Raw genomic sequence first — 17,139 nt, forward strand, 5'->3', positions numbered from 1 at the left:
TTTCTGCACACTCTCTAGCTGTAGCTGTTGAGTGTGTGTGAGGGAGGAGGACCACGCTGGGGAGGCGTACATGAGTTTGGGGAGGATGAAGGTGAGGTACACCCCCCTTAACTCATCTGTCGGCGTCCCCAGCGACCTGAGTCTGCGCAGCATGTACAGCCTGTAGGTAGCTGATCTCACGGTGCTGGCGACATGCTGCTTCCAGGTCAGCTGGTCGTCCACCGTGACTCCGAGAAGCTTGGCACATTGGACCACCTGGAGGGGGTGAGGGCCCACTGTGAGCCGGGGAGGGGGCACTGGTACAGAGGAGGTACAGAAATGCATCACCACAGTTTTGCTGTGGTTGATGGTCATCCTGCTCTCCTCTGTCCACGTCTGCAGTCGCTCCAGAATTGCTTGCAGTGGCGAGTAGTCCGGGTTCTTGTTGGAAACTGGGACGCCCACGGTGCAGTCGTCCACATACTTCCAGCGATGGGGGGTGTCGGTGAGGGCGTCGTTGATGAGGAGGAGGAAGCATAGAGGACCCATCTTGGTCCCCTGGGGGACTCCACATGTCAGCTGTTGGAAATTAGAGACAGAGCCCTGATAGCGAACGGCCTGACGTCTCCCTGTGAGGAAGTCGGCTAGCCACGCTATCAGATTAGGAGGGAGACCCAGACTTACTGCCTTGCTGATGACAACAGTGTGATCAACTAGATCAAAGGCTTTTTTGAAGTCGACAAAAGCAACAGCTAGAGAGGTGTTTCGCTTGTCCAGGTGGCTGTGGATGAATTCAAGGAAGCTGGTCAGGTAATGTGAGGTGGAGGTGGCTTTAATATTTCCGAATTGTCTGATATCCACGGTGTTACAAATTTTGGTGTATGCCCAGTCATATACAAAATCTTCACAAATAAGGCTAGGGATGGGGGTGATAGAGACTGGCCTGAGGTCATTGAGTGACTGAGGACTGGAAGTTTTGGGGATGGGAGTGACATAAGATGTCTTCCAGTCCGCGGGGCAAGAGTGTTGGGAGAGTGAGGCGTTTATTATGGAGCATAGCGGTGTTGCTAGCTCTACAGCAAATTCCTTGTAAATTTTTATAGGAAGGTCAGTGGGTGTGGTGGATCTTGGTTTAAATTTAAGTATTCTCTTAAAAACATCCATCGCCTGGACAGTGTGTGGAGGGGAGGGAGCGGGCAGATAGGCAGGAAGCGGAGTGGTGTGGAGGGGAGGAAAGGTTTGACAGATAGCAGCAAAGTGATCGTTCATCTCCTGAGCCGCGAGATTAGCAGGAAGGTGTGAGGTGCAAGGAAGGGATGAAGTGTGCTTTTGTAAGCCACACAAAGCTTTGATCTTAGCGTACCACTGTCTGTTGTTGGTCAGCTTGAGGTGGTGTATCTTGTCTGGGTAATAGCTTGCCTTTGCATTCTTAATCTCCCTGATTACTCTGTTTCTTAGTTTCCGGTAAAGGACCGGGCAGGAGTGGAACGCCCAGGTCCGCTGACCAGGGAGCATCAGACGGGTGCGTTGTGACGCTCTTGGCTGGGAAGTAGTGGTGGAAGGCTGCTGTAGTAGTGGCGACGTAGTTTTGCCATTTTAAGTGGACGTCCTCCTCATCCAGCACCTCGGTCCACGGGTGTTGTGTCACCCACTGCCCAAACTCCCTCATGGCTGAGTCAGGCATGGGGCGGTGGGTCCTGGTGACAGCTGACCGGGGGGTCGAGGTGGTGGGTGTGGGTGACCACAGTATGGAGAGGTGGGTGCTCCGTCCCATGGGAGGCAGCGGCTTGGGTGGCGAGTACTGCTGGCCCAGGTCTGTGAGGATAAGGTCGAGGATGGCTTGCTGGTGGGTGGGGAAGTCCACGACCTGGGTGAGGTGTAGCTGGTGTAGGATATCGTTGATATCTAATCTGTTAAAGTCCCCACAGATGACCAGCTTGGCAGCAGGATACCTCACCCTCAGGGCATCAGCAGTGTTGATGATGTGAGCGGTGAGCAACTGTGCAGTGGCGGCTCGTGGGGGGTGGTACACGACGCAGACTATGATGGAGGCCGTGTTGTTGGGATGGGAGGGGGGCGTGACTCTCACCCACAGGGCCTCCACACCGGCAGGAATATCGACAGGGAGGTGTGAGGGGCTGAGGGCAGAGCGGCAGAAGACGGCCACTCCCCCCCCCCTGCGCCCTGACCTGAGGTGATGGTATAGCTGGTAGTCCTGCATCGTGCACACCTCAGGAACAATCTGCCACGCCTCAGTAACCGCCACAATGTCCGCACAAGTAGATCTCACCGTCACAATCACTTCGTCCATCTTGTTGGCCAGAGACGTTGCATTAAATAAGAGGAGTGAGGGAAGACTATACCACGTTCTCGGCACCTCAAAGTGTTTGTATTCCCTCTTCTCCACCCTGCGGTCGTCTCTGGCACTGGAGGTCACTACCTTGATGGGACGCACCACACTTTTGCCTCCTCTCGATCCACGGTTTCGAAATAGTTTTAAGGACTTAAGGCACTGTATCACGTTGGGTGGCGGGTACCCAGATCCTCGTCTACGACGCAGGAGGTAATTGCGTTCGTATGTTTGCACTGAAGCACTCATTTTTCTTTATGTATCACACGCATTCGCTACAAGTGTTCACAAAAACAACAATCCCACCAGATCGAGCCTCAAACTAAACGCTAAAAGTTGAAAACAGAAAAGTAAAAAAACAAAACAAACTGAGGTCACTATCACTAGGGGGCGGGGAAGGCCAACAAGTTGGCCGAGGCTGCTCGAGAGCGCCAAGGTCACACGTCCTGCCCGTATGAGGTCAAGACGGTGTGTGTGTGTGTCTGTGTGTGTGTGTGTGTGTGTGTGTGTGTGTGTGTGTAATAATAATAATAATAATAATAATAATAATAAACGGTTTACTATTTAGGCAGTTAACAAACTGAAAATGTACATAGGGGGTGGGGAAAAACTTAACATTAATCCTAAAGGTAAGTCTAACCTAGGAGGGAAATACTATTGATTGATGGCTCGCACCATGGTGGGAATCGCACTGAGTCTGTACCGGTCCGTGCGCGGCGCCTTCAGGGGCGTTATCTTGTTGTTATCTGTGTGTGTGTGTGTGTGTGTGTGTGTGTGTGTGTGTGTGTGTGTGTGTGTGAATTGAAATTTTAATAGCACTTTTTCCTTCGCCTCCTCTTCTTCTTTTTCTCAACCTTTTTCTCTTTTTCTTACTCCTCCTCCTCCTCCTCCTCCTCCTCCTGTGTCTCTGCTATGCTGTCCTGTCTCTCTTCACTGTAGCTAGTTAGAAGTAGTTACCAAACAGCCTTGCAAGGACCAAAAGGTCTGTTGCTGTTTGGCTTTCCTTTGTATTCCCTTTGTATTCCTCCTCCTCCTCCCGCTCCTCTAAGCACCACCACCACCACTTCATCCACAGAGCTACCAGAACATCCTGGCACAGACAATTATAAATGGCTACCCCAATGTGGACAGCTTCTTCTTCCTGAGCGGGCTCCTTGTCTCCTACAGTGTGCTGAGGGAGGCCAGGAGGACCAACAGCTTCAATGTGCTTCTCTTCTATGTTCACAGATTCATAAGGTCAGTGGGAGCGAGAGAGAGAGAGTTACATAGTAACATGGATACACAGGCCACAACAGATCTTGCAGTCTTCACGAGATGACCTAACCTAGGGCTACTAAAGTGTTAGTAGAAGAAAAGGACAGCAAAGCAGAAAGCTCTCTCCCCACCCTCCACTCCCTCCGGCACAAGCTATACAGGAAACAGGTCGGAAATAAATACCTTACGGGATTAGAAAATTAAAAATCTGAAGTAAATTTCATAGAAAAGAATGAAAAAAGATTAAATGAGGAGCTTCCATTTCTTGAAGGCAAGGAAGTTAATCCTTAACAAACAAATGCTGTTAGCCGCGGATTTGAGACAAAATATTTATCAAGTGGCGTTTAAAAGTTTCCACGGTGCTGCAGTCTATCATGTCTCAAGGAATACCATTCCATAGACTGACTACACGATGGAAAAGAAATTCTTTGATTCATGAGAATTGAAGGATTTCCCAACAATTTTGCAACTGTTTCTTAGTGTGTAATTTGAAGAGTCTATCGTGAAATACTTACTGCATCCCATGTTATCAATGCCTTTGATGATTTTAAACACCTGTATTAAGTCGCCTCTTAGTCTTCTTTTTGTTAATGGGAATAGATTTAATTCCTCTAGACGCTCTTTCTATGATTTACTTCTTAGGCTTGGTATCATATTTGTTACTCTACGTTGAATTCGTTCCAATTTATCTGTGTCTTTCTGGTAATAGGGGTACCATGCTTAAAGGCAATACAGTAGTACTCCGTGTTAAACCAGGAGTAGTTACTCCTGGTATACGCCCAAACCGACTTGTGCCCTTTCCTGATTCCAAGATTTTGCATTGACATGCGAACCCGACTTGCGCCCGCGCTACCAGTGGCGCCACAGCGTTCCCATCTTTGTCTTCTTGCTCAAAGTCACTAGGTATTTCACACTTACTGCATTATTTTGTGATCATTCTACCTCGAAAATACCCTGAAAAAAAAAGTGTGATCTACCATTGCAAAAAAAAAAAGGAAATTATTGTTCTTGATCTTGATGCTACAGGTGGCTCGAGATCACTCCTGAACCAGGCCTTTGGGTTGGCAACTCCTGTATAGAAGACAAGCAGACAAAAAACAAGCAGGAAAACGACCAGTATCCCCTACACTAATTGTTCATACATCTGGCATGCCACATTCTCTCCAGATTTTTTTTTTTTTTTTTCACAGCCTCAATCATCCTTTCATTCTTCTCTCTACACAATCCCAGCAACACCACCATCCATTCCCTTCCTGTCTTCTCCACTCTTTCATTTCTATTATGCCCTAACTCAATCAAAATCACTTGTATCATCTCTACCCTGTCTCTCTCTTATCTTTCGCACTCCAGCACCACATTCTCCACCGTTTCATCCCCTCCCATGTCACCCGTCTGGCACACTTTGCTGCGGGGCCCAGACCATCTGTAATTCCTTGCATTCATATCCATACACTGTGCCCTCGCTTGGAAGAGATCACCACCACCATCATCATTTTCAAAATCATCTTAATGTTTATATTGATGCTACAGGTGGCTCGGGAGCGCTCCTGAGCCATTAAATGAAAATGGTCCTGATCTTGATCTTGATGCTACAAGTGGCTTGTCAAAGTCAGAGAGAGAGAGAGAGAGAGAGAGAGAGAGAGAGAGAGAGAGAGAGAGAGAGAGAGAGAGAGAGAGAGAGAGAGAGAGAGAGAGAGATAATGATAATGTACAGTGATAATGTACCTATGTTTAAATAAAAAAAAGAGAGAGAGAGAGAGAGAGAGAGAGAGAGAGAGAGAGAGAGAGAGAGAGAGAGAGAGAGAGAGAGAGAGAGAGAGAGTATATATCATAACTTTAACATTACTTAATGGTTTAGATACCTCATATTACTACCATTCTATATCCATTTGGCTGCAATGAGTGATATTAGTTTTTTTTTTCTCTTTTTTTGGGGGGGCACCTGGACCGGATCAATTAATTCCCAGTTGATTTCAATGGGAAATGAAGATTAATTTGCTCCCAAATCGAGTTGTGTCGTGGGTCATAGAACGGATTAAGGGCGTAATCCCGCCCGGCACCTGCCAAAACGATAATTGTTTCCGGTGAGGTCTAAAGCACTGTTCAGGGGGTGCTGTGAACTTATGATTAAACCCAGCTGTGACCTCACTGAACGTTTCCCTTTGTCCCACAACACAAGGAGGCAGTCAAAGCCTGCCCTCTAAAGACAACACTCTTCCTCCACACAAAACTACTAACACCTGATTACACACACATCATGGCGACTCCTACACCAGCTTCAAAGTCCCCATCTGGGGAGGGGACCACAAATGTCCCCAGATCGGACTGCTCTTCTGGTATCGACCTTAAGTGTCTTGACTTTTTCTTCATAAACTTTTGCAACATTCGCAGTCTCATATCTAATTTTTAATCTGTAGAACACCACCTCTCCTCTAGTAAACCTCATCTTTTCCTCACTGAAACACAGGTGTCTGAGGCAACTAAGCCCTTTTTCTGTTCCCTCGTACTTTCTCTATCCTCATTTTCAATCCAAAGCTGATGTTGCGTTTATGTACCATTGACTTAACCTGCTCTCGTGCCCATGCTCTTGAATCTTCCAAGTTTTCTACCATCTGGCTACGACTACAGAGTCACTCTAAAACTAAACTTATTTGTGCTGTATACCTCTCACTTAACTCCTCTGACTATAAGAAATTCTTTGACTACTTAACTTCCAAAGTGGAGCACATTCTGACACTCTTCCCTTTTGCGGAGATCTCCATTCTTGGAGACTTCAGTGTTCACCGGCAGCTTTGGTTTCCTCTCCCTTCACTGCCTGTCGTTATGAACTAGTCTTCAACTTTGCTATCTTCAACGACCTAGAGCAACTGGTGCAACACCCTACTCGTATTCCTGACCGTCTTGGAGATACGCCCAACATTCTTCACCTTTGCCTAACCTCTAATCCTTCTGCTTATGCTGTTACCCTCTCTTCTCTGATGGGCTCCTCCGATCACAATCTCATATCTGTACGAGTATCTTGTCCTATCTCACCAATCTCTCCTAGGGATCCCCCTAAGCAGAGGTGTCTCTATGGTTTTGCCTCTGCTAGTTGGGGAGACCTGAGGAGGTATTCTGCTGATTTTTTTGGAATGACTACTGCTTCCGTATGTGCCGAGCACTTAACAGAAATTTGGCATGGAGACGAACATTCCTTACTCTTTTTCTCGACCTAAACCTTCCAAACCTTGGTTTAATACAGCCTGTTCTCGTGTTATACATGATAAAGAGGTGGCCCACAAAAGGTATTTGAGCCTTTTTATCACCAAGATCCCATGCACTTTATATTCCTGTTCTCCGACTAGCCAAAAACTCCTTCATTAATAGAAAGTGTCCAAATCTTTGAAGATCTAACTCCCCTCGTGACTTCTGGCACCTAGCCAAAAACATCTCCAGTAACTTTGCTTCTTCTTTCCCTCCTTTATTTCAACCAGATGGCACCACTGCTATCACATCTATCTCTAAACCTGAACCATTTGCTCAAAAAACTCTACCTTGCAAAAAACTCTACCTTGGATAATTCAGGGCTACCTTTTAAAATTCTTCACAATGATGTTTTTCATGCCCTTGCTAGCCTAAACCCTTAGAAGGATTATGGACCTGATGGGGTCTCTTCTATTGTTCTCCGAAACTGCGCTTACATTCTTGTACCTTACCTAACCAAACTCTTCCAACTTTTGTCTTTCAACATCTACATTTCCTTCTTGCTGGAAGTTTGCCTACATTCAGCCTATTCCTAAAAAGGGTGACAGCTCTAATCCCTCAAGCTACCGTCCTATTGCTTTAATTTCCTGCCTATCTAAAGTTTTTTAATCTATCCTCAACAGAAAGATTTTTAAACATCTATCACGTAACAATCTTCTATCTGACTGCTAGTATAGATTCTGTCAAGTTCTGTCTGTTCTGGTAATCTTTTGGCTTTCTTTAGTGAGTCTTGGTCACGCTTTTTTTTTACAGATTTTGGTGAAACTTTTGCTGTTTACTTAGACAAATCGAAAGCTTTTGATAGAGTCTAGCACAAAGCTTTGATTTCCAAACTACTCTCCTACGGCTTCTATCCTTCTCTCTGTAACTTCATCTCAAGTTTCCTTTCTGACCGTTCTATTGCTGCTGTGGTAGACGGTCACTGTTCTTCTAAGTTTATTAACAGTGGTGTCCCTCAGGGTTCTGTCCTGTCACCCACTCTCTTCCTGTTATTCATCAATGATCTTCTAAACCAAACTTCTTGTCCTATCCACTCCTACGCTGATGATACCACCCTCCACTTTTCCACGTCTTTTCCTAGACGTCCAATCCTTCAGGAAGTAAACAGTTCACGCATGGAAGCCACAGAACACCTGACTTCTGATTTTTCTAAAATTTCTGATTGGGGCAGAGCAAACTTGGTATAGTTCAATGCCTCAAAAACTCAATTTCGTCCATCTATGAACTCGACACAAACTTCCAGACAACTATCCCCTCTTCTTCACTGACACTCAACTGCCCCCCTCTTCTACACTGAACATCCTCTGTCTGTCCTTTTTTTATAATCTAAACTGGAAATTTCACATTTCATCTCTAGCTAAAACAGCCTCTATGAAGTTAGTCGTTCTGAGACGTATCCACCAATATTTCTCACATCCCACCAGCTGCTAACTCTGTACAAGGGCCTTATCCGTCCATGTATGGAGTATGCTACACATGTCTTGGGTGCGTTCCACTCATATCGCTCTTCTAGACAGGGTGGAATCAAAAGCTTTCCGCCTCATTAACTCCTCTCCTCAAACTGACTGTCTTCAGCCTCTTTCTCATCACCACAATGTTGCATCTTTTGCCATCTTCTACCGCTATGTTCATGCTAACTGCTCTTCTGATCTTGCCTGCTTGTCTCCCCTCCTTCCGCGGCCTCGCTGCACAAGACTTTCTCCTTTCTTTCACCCCTACTCTATCCACCTCTCTAATGCAAGAGTTAACCAGTATTCTCATTCATTCATCCCTTTATCTGGTAAACTCTGGAATTCCCTGCCTGCTTCTGTATTTCTACCTTCCCATGACTTGAACTCCTTCAAGAGGGAGGTTTCAGGACATTTATCCTCCAGTTTCTGACTACCGCTTCGGACCCTACTCGGGGACGAGAATTTCATTTTTTTTTTTTATTTTGCTGCCCTTGACCGGAGTCCATCCTACATAAAAAAAAATAAAACAGGCTACCACTGTATTTCAAAAGGGGACAGACTAAGGGGTTATACAAAGTGAGGACTGTATTCTTTGATTTATATTCAAATGATCTGGAAATTATGCCAATTATTTTGTTTGTCTTCTTTTCGACTTCTGAACATTGTTGCTTAGGTCTTAGGCTGCTCGATATTGCTACTTCTAAATCATTTTCGTAGTCTACACTTTTTAAGTTGGGTATCATTTAAAATATACCTTGCTTTCTCATTTCGATACTGTATGTGAAGCACTTTACACTTATCCGTATTAAAATTCATTTGCTAGGTTCGCCCCCACTCTGACATCTTGTCTAGATTATTCTCCATTTGTTTTACTTGTTTATTTGAGACTACGGAATTCGCTATTTTGGTGTCATCAGCAAACTTCGAAATTATACCGGTAATACCCTCATTTGTGTTGTTTATATAAATAAGGAAGAGAGCAGGTACTAAGACTGATCTCTATGGCACTCCGCCGGTTACGTTTGTCCAATTAAATTTTTTTCCAATTATTACTACTCCTTGCTTATGGCTATTTAGCCAGTTTTCTACCCATCTCAACACGTCGCCTTGGATATTATGTAGTTTTAGTTTAATCATTAAACATTTATTAGGGACTTTGTCGAAAACCTTTTGAAAATCAAGATATATTATAGTTACCGCTATACTCTCATACTAGTTTAGAATATCTTAGAAAAAGTCTAAGAGATTCGTCAAACAACAACATTTGTTTCGGAAGCCATGTTGAGTATTTTTAAATAAGTTGTTTTCTCCAAGTGATTAACAAGTTTGTCTCTTATAAGTGTTTCTAGCATTTTGCATACGACCGAGGTTACGCTGACTGGCTGGTAATTGCAGGCTAAAGATTTACTTTTTTTTTTTTTAATCGGAGTTGTATTAACGAGCTTCCACTCATCAGGCAATGTACCGGAAAGAGTGAGAGGGAGAGAGAGAGGGAGTGGGTGTGGGAGAGAGAAAGGATGTGTTAGAGAGAGAGAGAGAGAGAGAGAGAGACTGACTGCCCTAGCGATCAGATGTGCAGTGCTTTGCTCCGTGCTCCTGCTTGGTTTGTGACTTTGTTATTTGTCCAAACTACCAATGCTGACATACGAGGATATCAAGATTATGCTTGAAATGCAACAACAAGCATATAAGAACACTATGGAGATGGTGATGAAGGACCTTACAAGCAGGATAAGGTAAGTTGAAAGTCATAACAGTTCGCTTGTTGGAGTTCACACAGAAGGAGTTAGAAGATTGGAAGACCGTTAACAAGACACTTATTGAAGAAGTGACAATATTGAAGAAAGAAATTGGCAAGAAATCTGAGTTTGATGTGAAGCTAGACATGCTACAAAGCCGAATTGACTACCAAGAAGACTACTCAAGACGTAACAACCTACGCTTTGATGGCCTCGACGAATCACCGAACGAGACGTGGTAAGAAACGCAAGTTAAGATTCAACAACTGCTTCGAGACAAGTTAGAGATTGGTATGGTACAGCTTGAACGAGCTCATAGGGTAGGATCGAAGTTCTCCTCTATTTGTCTCCGAACCGTTGTTGCTCGTTTCAGCAAATTCGAAGATCGTTAGGCGGCCTTACTAAACTGAAGGATACGAATATCTAAATCAATGAAGACCTGTGCAAAGCTTCGGTAAAAGCAAGAAAGGCACAACTACCGGAACTGAGAAAGGCAAGAGGAAATGGTAAGCTAGCATATTTCAGTCATACTAAGCTAGTGATCCTTGAACGAGGCGAACAAGCACCGCAGACCCAGGGCTCGCCTGTAGCTGGGTTAGCTGCCTCTGTGGTGACTGTCACTCCTGCTCAGGCCCTTGCTGCTGCAGTCATTCCTGCCCGGACTCCAGATGGAGGTAGAGCTGCTGCTGGTGTCACTCCTGCTTAGACTGCTGTTGGCGGCGACGCTGTTGATGGGAGTAGTTGGGAAATTGCCATGGGGGTCGCCCCCCTAAAAAGGCTTGCCACTGAGGTCCCCATTGCATGGGGACCTCAGTGGCAAGCCTTTTTAGGGGGGCTCGACCCCCATGGCAATTACCCGGAGTGGCAATCCATTTCAGGATGGAGACCCTGACTGTAAATAGAGTGTTGGGGGATGGGAGAGGGAGGGAGGGGGGGGGGAGGGAGGGGGGGAGGGGGGGGAGGGGGATCCCACCCCCACCCCAGGAGCGACTCTGATGGCATGCCATATTGTGAGTGTGGGGCTGATCAAGTTGCAATGGGGAAACCTGACAGCAATTTTCCGTAGACTTCAGTGGCAGTCCATGTCAGGATGGAGACCCAGGCTTGGGAAAGGGAGGATGGCGATTCACGACGGCAACACCAAGGGGTGGGGGGGAGGGAGGGGGGAGGGACGGTGACGGCGACACTGACGGAGAGGTGGGGGGCGTGCGTCCTTATCCTTCGGCGACGATGGAATGACTAAATGAATCAATGATGGTGGGTGGAAAATAATTGAGTGAAAGGAGGGGGGAGGGTGTGGACTGGCGGCCAGACGTGGAAGTCGCCACACACACGCGTGGCTAGGGGACTGTGACGGCAATGCCGTGTAGGTCGCCCTTTCACGTCCCCCCCCACCCCCAACCCACCCACCCAGGGGCGACTCTGACGGCAAGCCATATTGCGATGGTGATCCTGATAGCAATTTTCCATAGATCCATGCTTGGGAAAGGGGGGGGTGATTCACGACGGCAAACACCAAGGGGGGGGAGGGAGGGGGGAGGGACGGTGACGGCGACACTGACGGAGAGGTGAGGGGGCGTGCGTCCTTATGCTTCGGCGACGATGGAATGACTAATGAATCAATGATGGTGGGCGGAAAATAATTGAGTGAAAAGGGGGTGGAGGGGGGGAGGAGAGGTGATGGGGGGGCTGGCGGCCAGACGTGGCAGCCGCCCGCCACACACGCGTGATTAGGGGGACTCTGACGGCGCTTGCCATAGAAGTCGCCCTTTCCCTTTCATTCACGGAATCCTGGAGGGTGGGATGACCGAGTGTTGCCATCACGCGTTCCCTCCGACATCTCAATACATCCCCTATGGTCAAGGTCGTCGCGACTGCCGCACGAGATCCCGTTACCTGTCCATCCTTTTTACCTGGAGAAAGCGTCTGTGACGGCCAGGGCGGAGCGGCGGCCTCTTCCACTTTCACCGACCACCAGCGGCATGGCTGACGTAATACTTATGTCGGATGGCGGTCTTATTACTATCATTATTATTATTATTATTATTAATATTATTATTATTATTATTATTATTAGAAAGGTTATGCAGAGTCGATGGAACATTTTATTTTTATTAGGACAAATACAGCTCATTGCTTATTAGGGCAAATACATCTCTTTCATTCAAAACATTTGCGAATTGAAGGCGAAGAGATCATCGTCATCGCTGTCAATGACGGGCGTAGTTTTAATAACTCTAGGAACCAGCTTCTTACGAGGGGCGGCTGGAGCAACGGGGAGTTTTGGTGTGCTGTCGTCCTCTGGCGTGTTAGGGGGAATATTTTTTTTTTTTCTGTTTTCCTGCGACTTCTTCTTCACCTCCTGACCCTCTTTGCCGCCTACTGTCGACTCATCTGACCGTTGCGGCTGTGCTTCGGTCGGAGGTGGCATCAGCGACTCCTGAGGTGGCGGAATCGACTGCGATGTCGGCTGCTGCTGTTGCGACTCCTGTCCTGATGGAGCGTCAGGAGGTGGGCTGGCCGGCAGTGGCGACATGTCGTCATCACTAAAGATCAATTTCTTCTTTGCAGGTTCTGACATTTTCTCCACATTGACATCCTCATGGTCAGCACGGCTTCGCTTACCCCCAGCATCGCCCAGATAGATATCAAAGCGGAAAGAGATGCGTTCTGTAACAGACAAAAAAAAAAAAAAAAACGATGAGAACAATGGAAAAGTTTTTATTTCCCCTCCCACTCTCCCTCTTCTTATTCATTGGCAAAGAACGTTAATGTAATTTACAATGGTGAAGATGTCAGATGCCGTGCAAGGTAATGGCGTACTCACCCGCAGTTCTCAAGATGAAATGTTTGTTAGCTTGCTCCATTCTTGGAGATGAGGCTTCGACGTCCGACTGGGTTGAGAGGTGATGGCGAAGTGACGCTTATCCGTCAGCAATTACCCCATATTGACCCCCTTTCCCACCCCCACCCCACCCCCCAATCTACCTTATTACCGCTTTACAGATGTTACGACATCTCGCCTGGCTGCCGGCTGGGCAAAACGTAGGCATGCAATGCGGCATATTACGAAATATTACGTATGCCATACGAGTAATTTTTTTGTCATTATATAGATATTGATGCTTTTTGAAGGTGGCGTGAATAATGCACATTGCACGTTTTAATGTATGCCAACTCAGTAGAAGGCAAAAGAACATGCAATAAATGCCACACACGAGGGAATTCAACCCCTGAAGTCGATAATTTAATGTGCTAATTTTCATATGTGGACAAGTTTGCATAAAATGATGTAAGACAGCGGAATTGTATTTGGGATGCAAGTTATAGCTATCGTAATAGCCTATGGTCTGACTTTGAAAATTAAGATAAACAGTAATCCAGTGGCCCATGGTCTTTGAGTCACTCAATGTATTTAGAATGAAAACGCATGGCTTCACCTGTTTTCTGGCAAGATTTATCAGATCTGTCACATGGCGATGATCGTGACAGCCTAAAAAATAAACTCGATCGCCCAAGATGCCTGCTAGACCGGCCTGTATTTCACGTGCATTCATGACGGCTTATGCGCGGACAATGCAGCGAACGTGACGATAATGATCAATTTCTATGACGCCAGTAGTGTCGGCGAAAAACATTATGACGCGGTTGTGATTACGTCCCTTGGCAAACGACAGATTAATTCTTAGATTTCCTGATTTATCCAGAGGGATGGCATTGTGCACGTCCTCCGTCACAAAGTTAAAGAAACATACTGTCCGACCTTTATTGAATGCATCAAATGTTAGGGAATTACGCGTGTCCAATCCTAGTGACTCAAGGGTCGTGTAAAACAATTTTGACGCGTGATGCGGGAAAGAGCTGCGAACGTTATAAATGGTCGCCCCGTTCACGGTGATATGTACATGTGACAGATCGGCGTGTTGAAAATATAAACCATTCTTATCAATTACGCCTTGTAAGCTGTCCATATCAACTATTGCCATGGTCAAATTTTGAGGTATGATTTGCGCGAAAGGTAATTCGGCAATCAAAGACGTTTGATTGGCGGCTAACACATACGTTTTATTGAGCGTTCTATTAAAAGTGTATTGCATTGGATTTCGAGTCAAGGAGTTATTTAACGATTCTAAGGCGGGCGGATGTGGCGTGACGCGGTCAACCCATAACTTAGCCATCTCGAGCTTAAATTTGAAACTGCTGGCATCTTGGTGTGAATTAAGAATCCATGTTTTGTTAGCCAATTCTAATCGAATTCTCACATCAACAGAGTCAAGCAGATAAGCGTCCAGACTTGATATATCCGAAAACAAAGGCGCAGTCATCGAAATGCCGTGCGTTTTACAATCTTTCATCATTTGTTTCTCGTCTTTATTCCCTCCCGTGAAATAGTCTTCATCAAATTTATTGATTATGCCTTTTGATCCATCATAATCACGATGGTAGAAGGCGACGCGACCGATAGAGTCAATTTTATCCTGAGGGATTGTTGTAATCATTTTAATGAAGGCGTGATAGTTGAACAAAGAGGATGACTCCACAAGCTGTTCGTTAAAATAACAAGCGCATGACTTAAACATCGTATTATTCAAACCATTACTAAAAACGACGTGATCGCCATCGTCTAGTGGCGCGCCGTCTGCCTTCGTCGCGCTAACTCGCAATTCTAGAGACAGCGTTGATAGATCCAAAAATTGCCCTGGAATACCAGGCAGTCTAAATTCAATGTAAGGATCGTTGATCCCCGCATGATTATTAGCATTTGCATCTAAATTAACGGGTAATACGTCCAACTTTCCCCTCGCAGCGACTGACGATTCGATGGTATGCAAGCGATTCACCCGCGGAAAGTTCTCACTCACGGCCGTCAGATAATTGCTCAGGGGGGTGGAGGTCGCTCCACCCTGCACATCCGGACCGTAATGAGTCATCTTTGCGACTAAGCTAAATATTGAAGATATCTGCTTTATAGCAAGTCTTTCTTTTCAGTTGCCTGGTTGGTGGTTTTCTCTTTTTTTTTTTTTTTTCCGACTCCAACTTTCCTCTTTTTCATTACTCGTCCGCCTCGAACTATCCTTTCCCCCACACCCTTCACGGCTGCAACACCTCTATTTCTTAATGATTCGCGAAGTCGCTTCCCTTCTAAAACATCTGTTAATAAACCTTTTCCCATTTGGAGCGCTTCGGGTGCTACAGTGCGCATGAGAAAGGGAATTGCTCTTTTAGCAAAGCCACTCAAAACGGAAAATAGACCGCCACCTCTTCTTGAATGGGGTGGAATAAAAACCCGAATGTCGTCTAAGCCTCCACCTTTGCTTTGCGTAAAAAGCAAGTCGTATTCCGCTCGAGTGGGAGGTGTGAACGCTCTCGTCATGATGGTTGTCACGTCATGAATAAGACGTCGAGCATAATCACCGGCTATTTATTTCTGTCTGATATGCTGCTCCCGCCATGATCAAAATAAATAATAACGGTCACCCCAATTAAGGAATACATTTATACTCGATTTGTCAAACACACATCAACTTTATTTTAAAATTTACATGATATAGTTATTCAGACTTCCTCACCAGAATAGTTTCAACTCCAAAAGGTTGAAGTCGCTGCGCCAGCCCTTCCACCATAGGCAGGTAATTATTCTTCCACTCATCCTGGCAGCGACCTCTACATCCCAGTCCTTCCGGGATAATAATTTGCTCTACTTCAGCGTTCGCCATGGCTAGCAGGGCAATCTTTTTCAGGCAATTCTGGAAGTGTTGACGTCGATTCACGCTTGTATCCATCTTGAGTCCTTCCACGTAAGGCAAATCCTTCGACGTCGCGATTGCCTGTCGCGCCTTCTCGTTTCCCTCGACGGCCTCGCCCCAACCATACTGAGTCACGCAGGCCACCAGGTGAGGGAGATTTACGCTTCCTGTGGGAGGCGCGTGGATAATGATACGTCCTGGGTCATCTCTCGTGTCTGCCGTGGCCCGATGAAGCGAGTAGAGTCTCTTTCTAGCTGCATGTGTATTCTCGTATGGGTAAATCGTTTTGAGATCCCGCGCAATCCCACTCGGTTCGGTGGAGACGGCATTTACTGAATAAATGATATAACAGCGGCGGTCGCGGAAGATGCCATCGGTCAGCTTGCCCTCGACCACCTTCATCTTGACGAGTAATTGGAGGGCTGATCCGCACGTTGAACCCTCTGTGAGGGGAGTGAGGGGGAAATGTGACATCGCAGACCTTTATTCGCACGTATTGGTCGATATTACACCTTCTGCGTAGTAGAATTTATTCATTCAAATTGACGCAGGTGTTATTTTTTTTTTCCTTTGTTGGTGGGAAGGGATGGAGGGTGGGGAACGTATTATTTATTAGGGGATGTGGGTTAGGGGGGGGTGAACCTTTTTTTGACCATAACCCTCATCAATTATCCATCCGTGGGCCTGCACCCCTGACGCGTCTAACACGTGCTCTCATGTATTATTGATGTACTTACTCGTTTACAGAGTAAGATGGGGAGCTTTCTCATTTAATATGCTTCCCAGATGTCACCGACCCCGCCACCTATCAGTTTACTTCGTTGAGTCGTATTTCTGATGGCATCCGCGGGGAGTTGCGCCATGCGAAGTAGCAGTGATAATAATGGACGCTTATCGGGTGAAAGTCTTTTCGCGGTCCCCTTTTCGTGACCGAGTACTCGTATGAGATCAAACACGCTTATGCCAGAAAATGGTGGAAGTAAGTTACCGCGCTCATCCCATGAAATCCCAGGTTTGCCCTCCAATAATTTCAAGAGAGATAAACCATATTCTCTAAAGGAAGGAGGAACGGCAACTCGAATCAAATCATCCAAGGGTGGATTGACAGGTGCGCGTGGTGGTGGCGTCACGCTGGCGGCGTCGGGGAGGGCGGCGGCCGGTAGCGGAAGTGAAGTTTTTTTTTTTTTCTTGACTTGTTTTGACGTGAATCGGTGCTGAGTTGTGCTGTCGGTCGGTTTAAACTTACACCTCTCGGCAACTGAGACGGGAACTAAACAATATTCTTTCATCTCTGTAGTAAACTTGTTATTGCCGACACGGCTATCGGGAGTAACGCGGCCAATATGTTACCACCTCGTTTGGAGATTAGAATCGCT

General features: G+C 46.2%; 1 protein-coding gene across 1 annotated transcript; it reads right to left on the reverse strand.

The window, feature by feature from the left end:
* Nucleotides 1–12,059: 12,059 nt before the first annotated feature.
* Nucleotides 12,060–12,991, reverse strand: LOC135095832 (uncharacterized). Its single transcript, XM_063996957.1, has 2 exons — nt 12,844–12,991; nt 12,060–12,686 (listed from the first exon to the last, which is right to left on the reverse strand). Exons 1-2 carry the CDS (start codon nt 12,881–12,883, stop codon nt 12,181–12,183), a joined length of 546 nt encoding a protein of 181 aa, XP_063853027.1. The 5' UTR covers nt 12,884–12,991; the 3' UTR covers nt 12,060–12,180.
* Between the last annotated feature and the right edge of the window lie 4,148 nt (nt 12,992–17,139).

Source organism: Scylla paramamosain, unplaced genomic scaffold (assembly GCF_035594125.1).
Source record: "Scylla paramamosain isolate STU-SP2022 unplaced genomic scaffold, ASM3559412v1 Contig1, whole genome shotgun sequence".
Taxonomy (NCBI): Eukaryota; Metazoa; Arthropoda; class Malacostraca; order Decapoda; family Portunidae; genus Scylla; species Scylla paramamosain.

What these genes read in the sequence shown, in the direction of transcription:
- LOC135095832 (XM_063996957.1), bottom strand. Translation starts at nt 12,883, where the DNA reads ATGGAGCAAGCTAACAAACATTTCATCTTGAGAACTGCGG. An exon ending in TTTCATCTTGAGAACTGCGG is followed by an intron (nt 12,687 to 12,843) that starts GTGAGTACGCCA and finishes TGTCTGTTACAG; the next exon opens with AACGCATCTCTTTCCGCTTT.